This window comes from Schistocerca serialis, chromosome 3 (genome assembly GCF_023864345.2).
Source record: "Schistocerca serialis cubense isolate TAMUIC-IGC-003099 chromosome 3, iqSchSeri2.2, whole genome shotgun sequence".
Taxonomy (NCBI): domain Eukaryota; kingdom Metazoa; phylum Arthropoda; class Insecta; order Orthoptera; family Acrididae; genus Schistocerca; species Schistocerca serialis.
The window spans coordinates 176,123,605-176,137,327 of record NC_064640.1 but is presented as its reverse complement, the minus strand read 5'-3'; the positions used below and the strand labels follow the sequence as shown (position 1 = coordinate 176,137,327).

Here is a 13,723-nt window from a genome sequence, read left to right as displayed (position 1 = left end):
CTTTTATTGTTGATATTCTAACCTGGATTTTCCATTATTTAACTAACTAAAACCTTCAAAGAAGTTGACAGTGTGGATGTAGAGTTCTTCCGCAGTAAACAGCCACATGAAATTGTTCCCAGGTCTGTATATTTATACCAGTTGTCTTCATGATGTATTTCAGCTATCCATAAGGCCTACTGCCAGAGAATAATTCACCATAAAGAATTCAGTGTGGAAGTCCCTGCTATCACTTTCACAGTGAACACTGTCTAACTGTCTCAGTTAATGAGACTTGCCTCAATACTGTTTAGATGCACTTCTTGAGAACCACAGTGTTGGGCACATAGTCCTCCCACTTAATGTTCAAGATGCATCACTTTTTGCTGGTGGAGCACTCGTACTTTTTGATATCACGATGATAGTGTGACCAAGTTTCACAGCCATACAGGAGCATGAAAATGACAACAGCTCTGTACACCATGAGTTTGGTATGCAGCTTCAGGTATTTATTCATAAAGAGACTGTGAATTAACTGACCGAATGCCACATGGGCAGCCCCAATCCTTTGATCAGCATCCTGTTCACAAGTTCACTGTTTAAACAAGGTGCTTCCAAGGCATGGAAAGTGATGAATCTGCTCCACTGTTGTGTCTAAGATGGAGATGTTGAACTCAGAAAGAGCTAATCCTGGGGCAGGCTTTGCAAGTACCTTCATTTTTTTCCACACTGTTGGTAAGACCAAAGCTATCACATGCAGTTTTAAAGCAGCTGACTGACTGTTGTAACTCTGCAGCAAGGGCACCCATACATCATGGGGGGAGGGTCAGCCTGACTCCTCCTCCTGCCCCCCCCCCCCCCCCCAGCTCTCACGGAAATAAAAAAAATATAGTGTTGTCAGATGTTTTTCTTTCAAGAAAATAATTAAAAAGTCGATATTATACAGGTTTTTACCATGGTTGGAATGAAACTTTTATTTATGGCTACTTAAAAGTTCTCTTTTGTCTTCCAAAACATGAAAAATACTTCAGACCCCAGATATAGGTCTCCCTCTACGAACTACTGTATGGGCACTCTCGCTTTCCAGGTGTTGGAGAAGGAGATGCGGTGTCACCAGCATACTGTAGTTCTGTCACATGGGTAACAAGGGTACGTCTTTATGAATGAAGTCTTGCCAGATTGAAGGGGGCTCCATCAAAATGAAACTTAATGTGGTTGTTTGGAGATGATTCATACAGCATGACAGACGTGTACAGGGTAAAGAGTATAGAAGCTAGTACACTGCCTTCATTCAAACTCTGAGTGATGGGAATGATTTCAAGGCAGATTTACTGTGGAGAATCTGCACAGACATGCCATCATTAAGAGCTTGAACCAATTCCACATAGCCTTCAGGACATCCAAAGTGTTCCAGTACTTTCCACGAGGCATATTTAGGTCTTGAATCAAAAGCCTTTTTCTGGTCACTGAAAACAAAATATACAAGCTTCTGTTACTCTCTGCATTGCTCCTGGAGTTCTCTAGAATGGAAGGTCATATCTTTTGTTGTGCCTCTGGATGTTCGGAAACCCCACTACGAAATTCAGGCAACATCTCCTCTGAAATAATTTGGAGCCTATGTCATAGAATTCTTGCATGAATTTTACCTGCAATTGACAATACACCATGGTAGTTTCCACATGCACTACTATCACCTTTCTTGAGGATAATGATGATTGTAGCATTCTTCTAGCTATCAGGTACTTCCTCAGTTTCCCAAATTAAGATGGAGAGTGAAAAGAATAGTCTTCAAGGCTATATCTCCATTTTGCATCAATTCCTGTGGGATGTTGTCAGGACCAGAAGCCTTTCTTAGTCTTAGTTGACTGAGTGCTTTACCAGAGTCTCTGTATGTGGGTATAGCTGCCATCCATCTTGGTTGGAATTGTTGAGTAACAAACAATTTCATTGTGAACATGTAACATCACAAAACATGATTTTAAGTTACTTACATTCTGCAGCAACAGCAGGTTCTGCACATGGTTCAGGTGACCCATACACAGTCTCTTCATCTTCGGACACACTTGCTGAAAGACAAAATTACACAACATGTTGTAGTATGAAGTGTACAGAGGCTAAATATGGTATTTTCTAGTATATTTAGAGGATGATTAAATTACAAAATTAATAAATTAACCTACTCAAGAAAAGCCACATAAAACAGAAACAGAAAAATTGCATTTTGCTTATTGGCTAATACTACATGATGTCTCTTGAAATAGGTGTTACCACCATTCACACTAGTGCATCACTACTCAAGGAAAGTTTTCAGGGTGGAGGAAGCTGCATATTTGTGAAAGACAATGTTGCAGCTTCACCACTGGACATATGCAACTCTCACTCTACAGAGAAAGACATAGAACTGTCAGGTGTTGAAATGAAAGATATCAGTGTGAATGTAATATCAGTTTATAGATCTTCTTCAGGCAGCTTGTCGTCCTTTACAGTAATTTGACACCAGTATTAGAAAAAGTGGTAAAAAGGAAATCTGTGGTGATTTTAATCTCAATTTCCTTACAGAAGGTGAAGATAATTGTAATTTTAAACATTTCATGAACTGTTGCAACCTTGATATGCAGTGTACATCCCCAACTAGGGTAACCAAATGAAGTAAGTGCTCTTGACCAAGTAGTTAGCAACATGGATTGTTCTGTTAGGTCTGTAAATCTAGGATTTTCTGACCATAATGCATTGATTACACTGCCAGTATTTCTGAGAAGTAAACATCAACCCAAAATAATGACAACACAAAGCAGAAATTTTTGTCAAAGCAATGTCCATTTTTTGTGCTATATGCAGAGAGAAAACTGGGAGACTGCATACCACTCTCAAATAATAGATGAAAAATATGAAACCTTTTTAAACATTTCCTGTTCCTATTTCAATTGCCATTTCCCCTTTAAAAACAAAAAATATTTGTAACGGAGTATCCTCCAACTGGATTACAACAGGTATTACAACCTCAGCAGAGAGGGAGAGAGAGCTCTTCTCCCTCAGCACAACTAATCTTGCCAAAGTGAACAATACACAACATCATTTATAAATGTGGTGAATGCTGCTAAAAAAACTACACCATAACACCTTTCTGAAATCTTCATACAATAAAAGCTAATCCATGTGGCAAATAATTAATGCAAGAATGGGCATATGTGAGGATAATGTTAGTAACATTAAACTTAGAGTAAATGCAACGTTGATAACTAACCAAGAAAAGTAGCTCTAGAATTTAACTCATATTTTATTGAAACTGTAGAAAAACTAACAGAACATCTAAAAAGTAATTGCCTCCCTCAAGCAGCCTCCTTCACCAACACGGTGTTTTTATTACCAACATTGGGAGCAGAGGTAGAAAATATAATTCATAGTAAAATAAAGAAAAAATCATCAGCAGGAGAAGACATGATCTCTTGCGTCCTTCTCCACCATTGCAGCAAACTTATTAGTAAACCACTGCCTCATGTAATACATACTTTATTTTCAGACGCGGTATTCCCAAGAAAACTGAAAATAGCAAAGGTCATACTCATACATAAAAATGGATGTAAAGAAGATCCTAGCAACTACCGTCCAGTTGTAGTGCTACCTATATTCAGCAAAACATTTGAATATGCAATGGGTGCCACACACAAATCATTTATTACAAAAAAACAACATTCTTTCTTCTGCTCAGTAAGGTTTCCAAGAAAATAAAGCCACCACTGGATTCTTATGGTACAAGCGGAACTACACACGGCTGGCTCAGCAGCTATGTGAAAAACCAAGCACAATGTGTTGATATAAATTAAGTCTGTCAGGAATCCTAAATGGGGTGCACTCATCTACACAAGTCATAAAAAATGGTGTGGCACACGGCTCTGTTCTAGGTCCCTTGTTATTTCTACTTAATACAAATGACCTTCCTTCCACCCTACCCACTAGCAAGGGATTTCTCTTCACCGATGAAACTAATATCCTTATTTCAAATACAGATGAATCTCTTCACTCAGCAGGTAATAGAAATACAACCCAACTAGACTCAACAGAACTCCCCATGTTCCAACAGTGAAACTAAGTGGCAACAATGTAGAATTTGTCAATGAATTCTTAGGGAATGACATAACTGATACATTCACATGGTAAAGCCACATTGACGTTATTAGTTCCAGGCTATGAAAAGTTTGTTTTGTGCTCCACTCAGTGAGGGACGAGCTAAATGCTAGCACATTGACATGCATGTATTGCGCTCTTTTACATTCAGTACTATGCTAAAAGAGAAATGTGTAAACTGCATTTTAGCCAATATATATTTGAACTTGTTGGTTTTATTAAACAAAACATCAATAGATTGCACAGGAATTTGGACATCACCATCATGAAACAAGGTCAAAGAATTGGTTAAGACTCATTTCCCATTCTACTCTGCTGTCCTCCCCCCCCCCTCCCCCCCAAATAGAAACATCAATACAAATACTATCAGTCTTTCAATGAGAGGATTATACAGCACTACAAACAGTACACAAAATGCATGTTTTACACTTACAGAAATTAAAGCAATTCAAAAACCATTAAATGCAATCTTTCACATAAATAACATCTCCATGATGAAAGCAGAAAAATGAAGTGTTTTAAACTATATAGCAATAGTGTTAAGTGTATGGGAATCAAACTCTACATCCATCTCCCAAAAGAAGTGGGAAGTATTAACAATCAACAAAATTTTTAAAAAATCTGAAGAACACTCCCAACAAAGCATTGCTTTTACAGCATACAAGGCTTTCTTGAATGTGATATCTCATAAATTAAATTATATATTTTTATTATGTTTCAAAATGAAACTGTTTCATTAGAAATAATCTCTTGTCCATTAGTGGACTTTTGCTGTTTGGTTACCAGCATTATTATTTGAACTTATTCTTACTCTGGTATTATTATGAATAAATATGTAAGATATCTTTAGTAAGATGTACACTACAAGAAACAGTGCTATATCTGTATACATTGTGATATCATTTGTTTGACTTGTCCTATATTATTATGCACACTTCTGTACATTGAATGATTGAGTGGATCAATAAATATACAAATATAAATCTAGAAAGTTGATTAACATTCATCCTCTTGTCAACAATGAGGTAACTAAACTTAGCACAACTCACACAGGACAAGAATGGGGAAGGAATGTGATAATGCCTTTTCAAATGTACCATTTACATAACTGCCTTACACGATTTATGCAAACTATGGAAAAGATAAATTGAGATGGGCACATGTCAGTTTTTAATTCAGTTACACTTGAATGTGAATCTGTATCTTAACCATTGTGCCAACTCATTTGGTACCACACTTTATCCAGCAAAACAGATGACAGAGTTGAAGAAAAGTGGGACTACTAGAAGGTTCTGACAGAAACAAAAAGAAAGTGGGACAAAAAATGAACAACAAACATCAAAAGGTGAAATATGTGATAACTGACATCCTTGGAAGTCAACATGAAGACATATGAGAGAAAGCAATGAAGAAAAAGAGGAAGTGGTGATGATGTTTGGTTTGTGGGGTGCTCAACTGTGCGGTTATCAGCGCCCGTACAAAGCTCCAACCTTTGCTCAGACCATTCTCTCCATTTTAATGAATGATGATGAAATGATGAGGACAACACAAACACCCAGTCATCTCGAGGCAGGTGAAAAATCCCTGACCCCGCCGGGAATCGAACCCGGGACCTCGTGCTCAGGAAGCAATAACGCGACCGTGACACCACGAGCTGCGGAAAAAAAAGAGGAAGTAGTAACAAATGCAGACAAGACTGGATTGTGGGAGGTGTAAGTGAAGACAGAGATCAAACAACATGAGCTACTACCGTAATTTGTGGTCCGGTGAATAGTGGAAACCAAACACATGTGTTACACCTAGGTTCATTGACACATTGCTGGCATACTCATGGCAACTAGAAGGATCCACACAGTCCGAGTGGCAGAGCAAGCACCAAGGTCACAATTATTGTATTAAGGGGGCATTCTCTATGATAGGATAATATGTAGGCTCTATTTTGTGTGTAGATACACTACCCCTCTCCATTTATCTTCATTAGTGGCTTCATGGTAGTTATGTCAACATGCTAAAGCTAAATAACGGTTTCATAGCAGCTGCCATATTATTTAACTTAAAAATATAGTTTTCTTTCAGTAAATAAATCTTACTGGTTATGAAGGCAGAGCAGGTAATGGCAGAAGACCACATTAGATAATTTTTGAAGTGAGAGTTGATAACAATCATACAGTGATAAAAAGCACTTGAGGGGTGGGGATAGGAGTGTTCAGAAGTCTGATCAGGAGGGTTAAGATGCTGTAAGGGAAGCAAAAGCTACTGTAGGGGACATAACACGACATGATATTAGCTTTATATTGGAGTGTTAACTTCAGAGAAATCTGCATCAGAGTGCTACACCATTGAACTTTAACTATTTCTGCTCATTAACTAATTAAATGAAGATTATCAAAAACACATTCCTCATCTGATACAGAACTGATGCTGAAGAAGTGGTCTCCTGAATCTGAAGATGTGTTGGCAGCAATTATTCTTCTCCAGTTATCTCTGTTTCCTATTGACCACTTCATTTCCTCATATGAGCCTTCTCCTACATCAATCTCTGATCTGTCTAGAGTATTGGAGTCTAGGTCTTACTTTATCTCTCTTGCCTTGAATCATTCCTTCCATAACACTAACTAAAGAAACTAGTGGCTCAATACAGATGGCCAAGTGATTGACTTTTTCTATGCTGTTGATAATAGAGATCTTTTGTCACCAAGTCTTCTACAAATTCTTCATTTATGATTTTTTTTCTGTTCACAAAATCTTTCCCATCTTGCTCCAGGATCAAATTTAAAATGCCTCCAGAAATTCCTTGTCACATGCACCAATAGTGCATACTTCTGAGCCATATGAGGCCAGACTCCACACTAAGTTCTAAAATGAGTCTGTTTTCATTCAATCTCCACATTTATGTTCCTTGATATAAGAACATTTTTCTTTAATACACTGCCTATGCGCGTGCAATTCTACTCTCTATATTGGCTGAACTTCTTCCTGTATGCAAGCCTCTTGTACTTCAATATATATTTCAATACCAGACAAGGATTAGATGATTATACATAGTCTTCATTAAGATTTTTCAGTTCACATTCTCAAAAGCTTTTTCTTGATCAATGAATGCAATAAATAGATGTTTTCATACAGCCAGTGTTTTGTCTTTAACCTGTTGTAACATTAAGGTGGCTTCCCTTGTACTTCTGTTCTGCCTAAAATCAAACTGGTTTTCAGCTAAGTTCCATTAAATTGTATTTCGTATTTCTTATTTGATTACAGATTATTCTTTTTAATATTTTGGACTCATCTATTACTTATAGAATTTTTTGTTAAAATCTGAAAGTTCATGGGCATGTATGATTTAGATATATGTTTTAGTAGCTTGATAGGATCCCCACAAACTGAAAATTACAGAATGTCCATGGTGCAGCTTATAGGAACCTGATAGGACCCCTACAAATTGAAAACTAAGGAATATCCATGGAGCTATGTCAATGAGATTCATTATGGTTCAATGCTGCAAAAATTTTTGAAAGCATGATTCTGATTTTTAAAAGACATTCTGATAAACTCACTGAAAAACCATGATGTACACAAATCACACTTATCACAACTAGCTTCATTTGTTAGCATTACTGTGAAAGATAATCCAGGATGATTGCACAATATTTCATAAGGTGATAATATTATCACTCACATCAAGCAAAATAGTTTGCATCAAGTCACAACTGCAGAAATTTAACTGTTTAAATGTTGACGTTTAAATTGCTGTTTACTTCTCTTTCCTGTTCAAGTCAAATAGACTTGAAAAACCATGCTTATTAACTAAAAACGTTCATTTTCTTTCATGTAACGTCACTAGCCTGAAGATATGTTTTACACAGGTGACTCAATACTGTGGGCTTAGATCACTGTCAAGTAACACTGAAAAGAAGAATAAGGTTTAATGCTCCTGAACAACAATGTCACACAAATAGTACAAAATCTTTCATATCATCATTACCAAAATGCCACTCATCTACGAAAGTCCAAAAGAAATAGCCTCAGTAACTGTACATGGTTTCTGAGACATCAATGGTGCTGCTGAAAGCACCAGAAGTGTTAGCCTAGTAGCAAAAATTTCTCATGCCTCATATGGAATAGTGTGTCATACACTGTGTAAAAAATGGTATGCTTCCATGTACTTGCATGCCAATTGAATGACGACACTGATGCAGTAAGTTTCTTTTGGAGATGAAAATAGCTTATCCCCTACCAATTTACTGTGTGTCTCCATGTTGCATGAACATGGGCTCAGCGAATACATCAAGATGAAAGACTACAGCTATTATGCCTGTAGTGTATTCACATTCTGCACAAAATCTCATTGCATCATCGATACAAAAGTTCAGTTTGATTCATAAATGGATTATGTGATATAGCAGATGAAACATGATTAGATGTCATTATTTTTCATTACGAAACAATTCTCTGAGTTAAGACGGCACAGAATTTAGCAGAATTAAATCTTGGGAAATTTCCCATGTGTATTAAAGATGCAAACATTTCTGTGTCTGGTTGTCTATAAATGAGCAGGTGTATGTTAAAGCAACCTTACTGTCCAATTTAGTGGTAACTGAAATGAAAAAAAAGTGCAAGTATTCCAGAAAGCACTGTAATTTACATGTGAATAATATTTTTGTATGTTCCAATAGTTGTTTCTTATTTTAATATTTTGAGGTAATTTCTGGGTGATGTGTAGTGGACAGAGTTGAGTTATCAGGAACATCAAAATTACAGCAAGTGCTGCATGGAGCTAACAATGCTGTACGAAATCCTAAGGAGGACCTCTGAGTACTTCATTCCAATGTATTTCCGTACACATCAAAGACAACAATTACATAAACATTGAACATAAAAACTGAAAGTTGTTAACAGTTATTACCAAATGAGTATAAGTCAGAGTTATATTTATGAAAGAACAATACACTGTAAATAATCACACGGTTGCCTGCAAAAAATGGAAGTGTTAATACAATACACTAAATATTTGATTCAAATAAGAAAAGAAGAAAAATATAAATAATTGGAAATCTGAATGATTCAACTAGTATATGGTCTAACATCCAAAGATTGCAGAAGGAGACATCAAATTATAGCAATTTTGCATCTCATAATTTTAGTCATGTCCGTGACACTCAGCAACAGCTTTCAGAGTACATAACGAGTTATACTTATTCAGTGTGACTTCAGCTGCCTCTAGTTATTTATGTATGCATGGAATCATATGCTTAATTTACAACTTACTAATAAATGGATTACTCAATGTAACTCTGTTCCCAGGACACTTACAATATTCAGTATCATTGTTCACATAACTATTGGAGGTGATAATCTTCAGGAGAGGAGTTAATACATGCAACTAAGTACCTGTCCACAAAATGGACACCTTTCCATTTTTTTAGACTCTTCTGCAAATGCTTTTGAAAAATTCTATAAAATCTCCTTCATTTAATTAAGAAACTTGGAAAAAGCTTATTTTCGCCACCAGCTGTACAATTTTATGGTTACTCTCTACCACTCTCTTCAAGGAGGAAACTAAGGTTTAAAAAAAGCAACTACAGAATATACAGAAGTGTCATAGCAAATGGAAGATTTTAAAAAAGTCATTTTCAAATCATAATACTTACACATTGCTCATCAGTGGATCAAAAACACATTTTCATCATGTGTGAGTCATAAAAATGTAGAACATGTGTAACCATTATAACAGTATGCCTTAACACAATCCACATAAATGTGCTGTGCCTTGGCACAATTACAGTGGTGCACATTTGGTGATAACTCCACAATTAACAAGTGGCACATGACAACTGTCAAAGGTATAAATACTGTGCGATTGTCAAAGAGATCAAGTTGAAACACATACATAGTATCAATGTCAAAATAGGTTACAAATGTTCTTTGATCTAGCCCAAGATTACAGCAACAGAGACACAAAAATAACATGGAGTCTTTCTTCTGAATAATAGCATACATACATAACCTGTTGCAATGTGTTATATTACATTAAAAACTGTCATACTATGTGGTAACTGACACATGAAGTTATTATGTATGCATTATGTTGCTAATGGAGTAGAACATTAAAAACTGTTGTATTATGTGGTAACTGACAGATGAAGTAGTTATGTATGTTTTATTGCATAGTATAACAGTTTATAATGTTCTACTCCATTACAGTCCTTTGAATTTATCTCTTTCACAATGTTTAGTGCACATAAATGCCTTCTTTGTAATTTCTGTACTAGTAAAGACGATATAAAACATTATAACAAGGTAAATATTTGCGTTGTTTTTTAGAGAAAGGACACCATGTTATTTCTGTTGCTGTAATCTTTGGCTATACCAAAGAACATCTGTAAACTTTCAGACATTCATACCGTGTCTGCGGGCATCGACTTTATCTCTTTGATGATCACATAATATTTGTATCTTTGATTGTTACAATGCGTCAATTATTAAGTGTGGAGTTATCACCAAAATGTATACTACTGTAATTGTGCCAAGGCACACCATGTTTTTATGGGCTGTGTTAAGGCATACTATTATGAGAATAGTATGTACTATATTTGTATGGCTCATATATGATGGAAATGTATGGTTGATCCATTGGTGTACAATGTGTAAGTATTATTGTTCAAAAACAACTTTTGAATTCCTCCATTCATGATGATGCTTGTGTGTATTCTATAATCCTTAACATAAAACTGGAAACTCTGAACCACATGTTTTCTGTTTCTATGAACAGCCCAAAATATGCAAGTATCTTTCATTACCAAAAACACTTATTTATTCCGAAAATAAGCAAATTTTTGAACATTTTGTGTGTGTGTGCAAAAATAAACACAAATTTTACCAACTAAATCAACAATATAGCTATGTTATGAATTATTCAGGAGTAAAGGAGGCGATTCATCGAAAGGCAGAAGCAATCCATCGTCAATATGTACATAAACAAATGGCGCAGAGCTTTGCTAGCTTTCAAAATGAACTTCCTTTTTCAAGCTTGTAAGAAAGAAACACACACACACACACACACACACACACACACACACACACCTGTCTCTCTCTACATTGTGTTCAGTCAACTGCCAGCTCTTTCCTGGCCCACAGTGAGTGTGCTGGGGTGAGGTGGGGGTACAGGGTGGGGTGCGGTGGGGTGGGGTGAGTTGGGGTGGGGTGGGGTAAGGTGAGGGTGGAGAGAGGCGGAAGTCATGGAAGGGGTTGGGGGGAAGTGTGTAGCAGCTCGTGGGAGAGTGGGGAGCAGTTTGTGGGCTAGCTAGGGGTGCAGGTAGAGGGGACAGGTGGCAAACAGCTGGGCACATGATTTCACAGACTAGAGGGCTCCCATCTGCACAGCGCACAAAAGCTGCTGCTGCTGGTGGTGGTGGTGGTGGTTGGGAGGAGGATCCAGATGGCAAGGATTGTGAAGTAGCTATTGAAAAATTGCATGTTGTGCCCTGCTGTATGTTGTGCCACTCAGTGGTCCACCTTGCATTTGGCAAAAGTCTGGCTGTGGGCGTTTATTCTAGTTGACAGTTAGTTGGTAGTTATACCTATGTAAAATGCTGTGCAGTCAATGCAGCAGAGCTGGTATACAACATGGCTGCTTTCACAGGTGGCCCAGCCTTTGAAGGTGTAGGATAAGCTTGTGATGGGGCTGGAATAGGTGGTTCTAGGTGGGTGGACTGGGCAGGTCTTGTATCTGGGTGGCAGGGGATTTGGGGTGGGAGTGGCATAGGGATGGACTAGGATGTTGTGGATGTTGGGTGAGTGGTGGAACACCACTTTGGGAAGGGATGCAAGTATTTTGAGGTAGGATATCCCTTATATCAGGGCATCATGATAGATAATCAAAGCCCTGATGAAGGTCATGGTGCAGTTGTTCCAGTCCCAGATGGTATACTGGGTGATTTTTTTTTTTTTTTTTTTTGGGGGGGGGGGGGATGAGACTTCTTTGTGGTTAGTTCTTGGACTCGATGTGAGGATCAGGTGTGTGTGGGGATATGGTGTTGGAGACCTGTTTGTAAGTTAGGTGTGGAGGGCAGTGCCTATCTGTGAAGGCCTTTGTGAGGCCTTCAGCATACTGGGCGAGGGAATTCTTATCACTGCAGATTTTTCTACCACAGGTGGCCAGGTTGTATAGGAGGGACTTTTTGGTCTCGAAGGGGTGGTATCTGTCAGTTACTGTTGATGATTGGTGGATTTGATGTGGACTGAGCTGTTGATGGAGCCATGTGAGAGGAGGAGATCGACATCTAGGAAGGTGGCCTGGTGGGTGGAGGAGGACCAGGTGAAGTGGATCGGACAGAAGGTGTTGAGGTTGTGGAGGAATGACGATAAGGTGTCCTTGCCTTGGGTTGAGATTATAAAAATGTCATCAATAAACCTGAAACATTCCAGGAGTTTGGGGTGTTTCCTGTAGGTGGCCCATGAAGAGGCTGGCATACAAGGGTGCTATTCGGGTACCCATGGTTGTGTCACGAATGTGTTTGTATACTTTCCCTTCAAAGGTCAAGTTGTTATGGGTTAGGATGTTGCTGGTTAGGTGTACGAGGAATGTAGTGGTGGGTTTGGAATTTTCAGAGCACTGCACGTGTGTGTACGTGTGTGTGTGTGTGTGTGTGTGTGTGTGTGTGTGTGTGTGTGAGAGCACTGCACATGTGTGGACATGTGTACGTGTGTGTGTGTGTGTGTGTGTGTGTGTGTGTGTGTGTGTGTGTGTGTGTGTACACACATCATCCCCTGCCCCAGAACCCCTGCCCAATTCGTGTCAGCTAGTTGTGGGTTGCCATCTCACGACCTAGTCTGTGGAAACATTTGCCCAGCTGTGTACCACCTGCCACCTGCCACCTCTACCTGCACCCCTCGCTAGCCCACAGATAGCTCCCCACTCTCCGATGAGCCACTAGATGCTTCCCCCAAAACCCCTTCCTGCCTCCCGCCTCTCTCCATCCCTCGCCCCACCCCATCCTGCACCCCCATCTCATCCCAGTACACTCACTGTGGGCCAGGAAAGAGTTGGCAGTTGACTGAGCACAATCTGAGGAGACAGGCACAGGTGTGTGTGTGTGTGTGTGTGTGTGTGTGTGTGTGTGTGTGTGTGTGTTTCTTACCGGCTCGAAATAGGAAGTTCATTTTGAAAGTTAGCAAAGTTCTACACCTTTTGTTTGTGTATCTATTGATAATGGAATGCTTCTGCCTTTCAGTGATTTGTCTCCTTTATTCCTAAATAATACATAATTCTCAACCAGAACTTTGCATACATAAATATATTTATATTAGATGCTTTGACAAGGAGGTATCAGAAATGTTGAATTCAGGTAACATCATTAAATAAAACGGAATTTTCCTTATGAGTCAGTGGCTCAACCTGCAATACACATAAAAAACATTATTTGGCAGTTTCTTAATTCTATGCATTTAACTTACAGTGCTTTCGTCGAGAGTGTCTACGATCCTGTTTCAATGGAGGCCATCCCTGGAAATAGTCCTCACTTGCCCCACCTAAAATACCCAATATTATGTAACTCATTGTAAACCCAATATTGTACTTCAAAACAAATAATAATGATATCATGGGTTCAATAATTCAGAAGTT

General features: G+C 38.3%; 1 protein-coding gene across 5 annotated transcripts in view; it reads right to left on the bottom strand.

Moving 5' to 3' along the window:
• Positions 1 to 13,723, bottom strand: part of LOC126469889 (uncharacterized) — a 425,616-nt gene that overhangs the window by 166,259 nt on the left and 245,634 nt on the right. For 4 of the 5 annotated variants that reach the window (XM_050097228.1, XM_050097232.1, XM_050097229.1 and 1 more), the window contains 2 exons: positions 13,555 to 13,629; positions 1,971 to 2,045 (listed from right to left, as the gene is read on the bottom strand). In XM_050097228.1, the coding sequence (XP_049953185.1) occupies positions 1,971 to 2,045; positions 13,555 to 13,629 (150 nt within the window). The remainder of the gene's footprint in view (positions 1 to 1,970; positions 2,046 to 13,554; positions 13,630 to 13,723) is intronic. The other variant, XM_050097230.1, reaches the window with a different exon arrangement.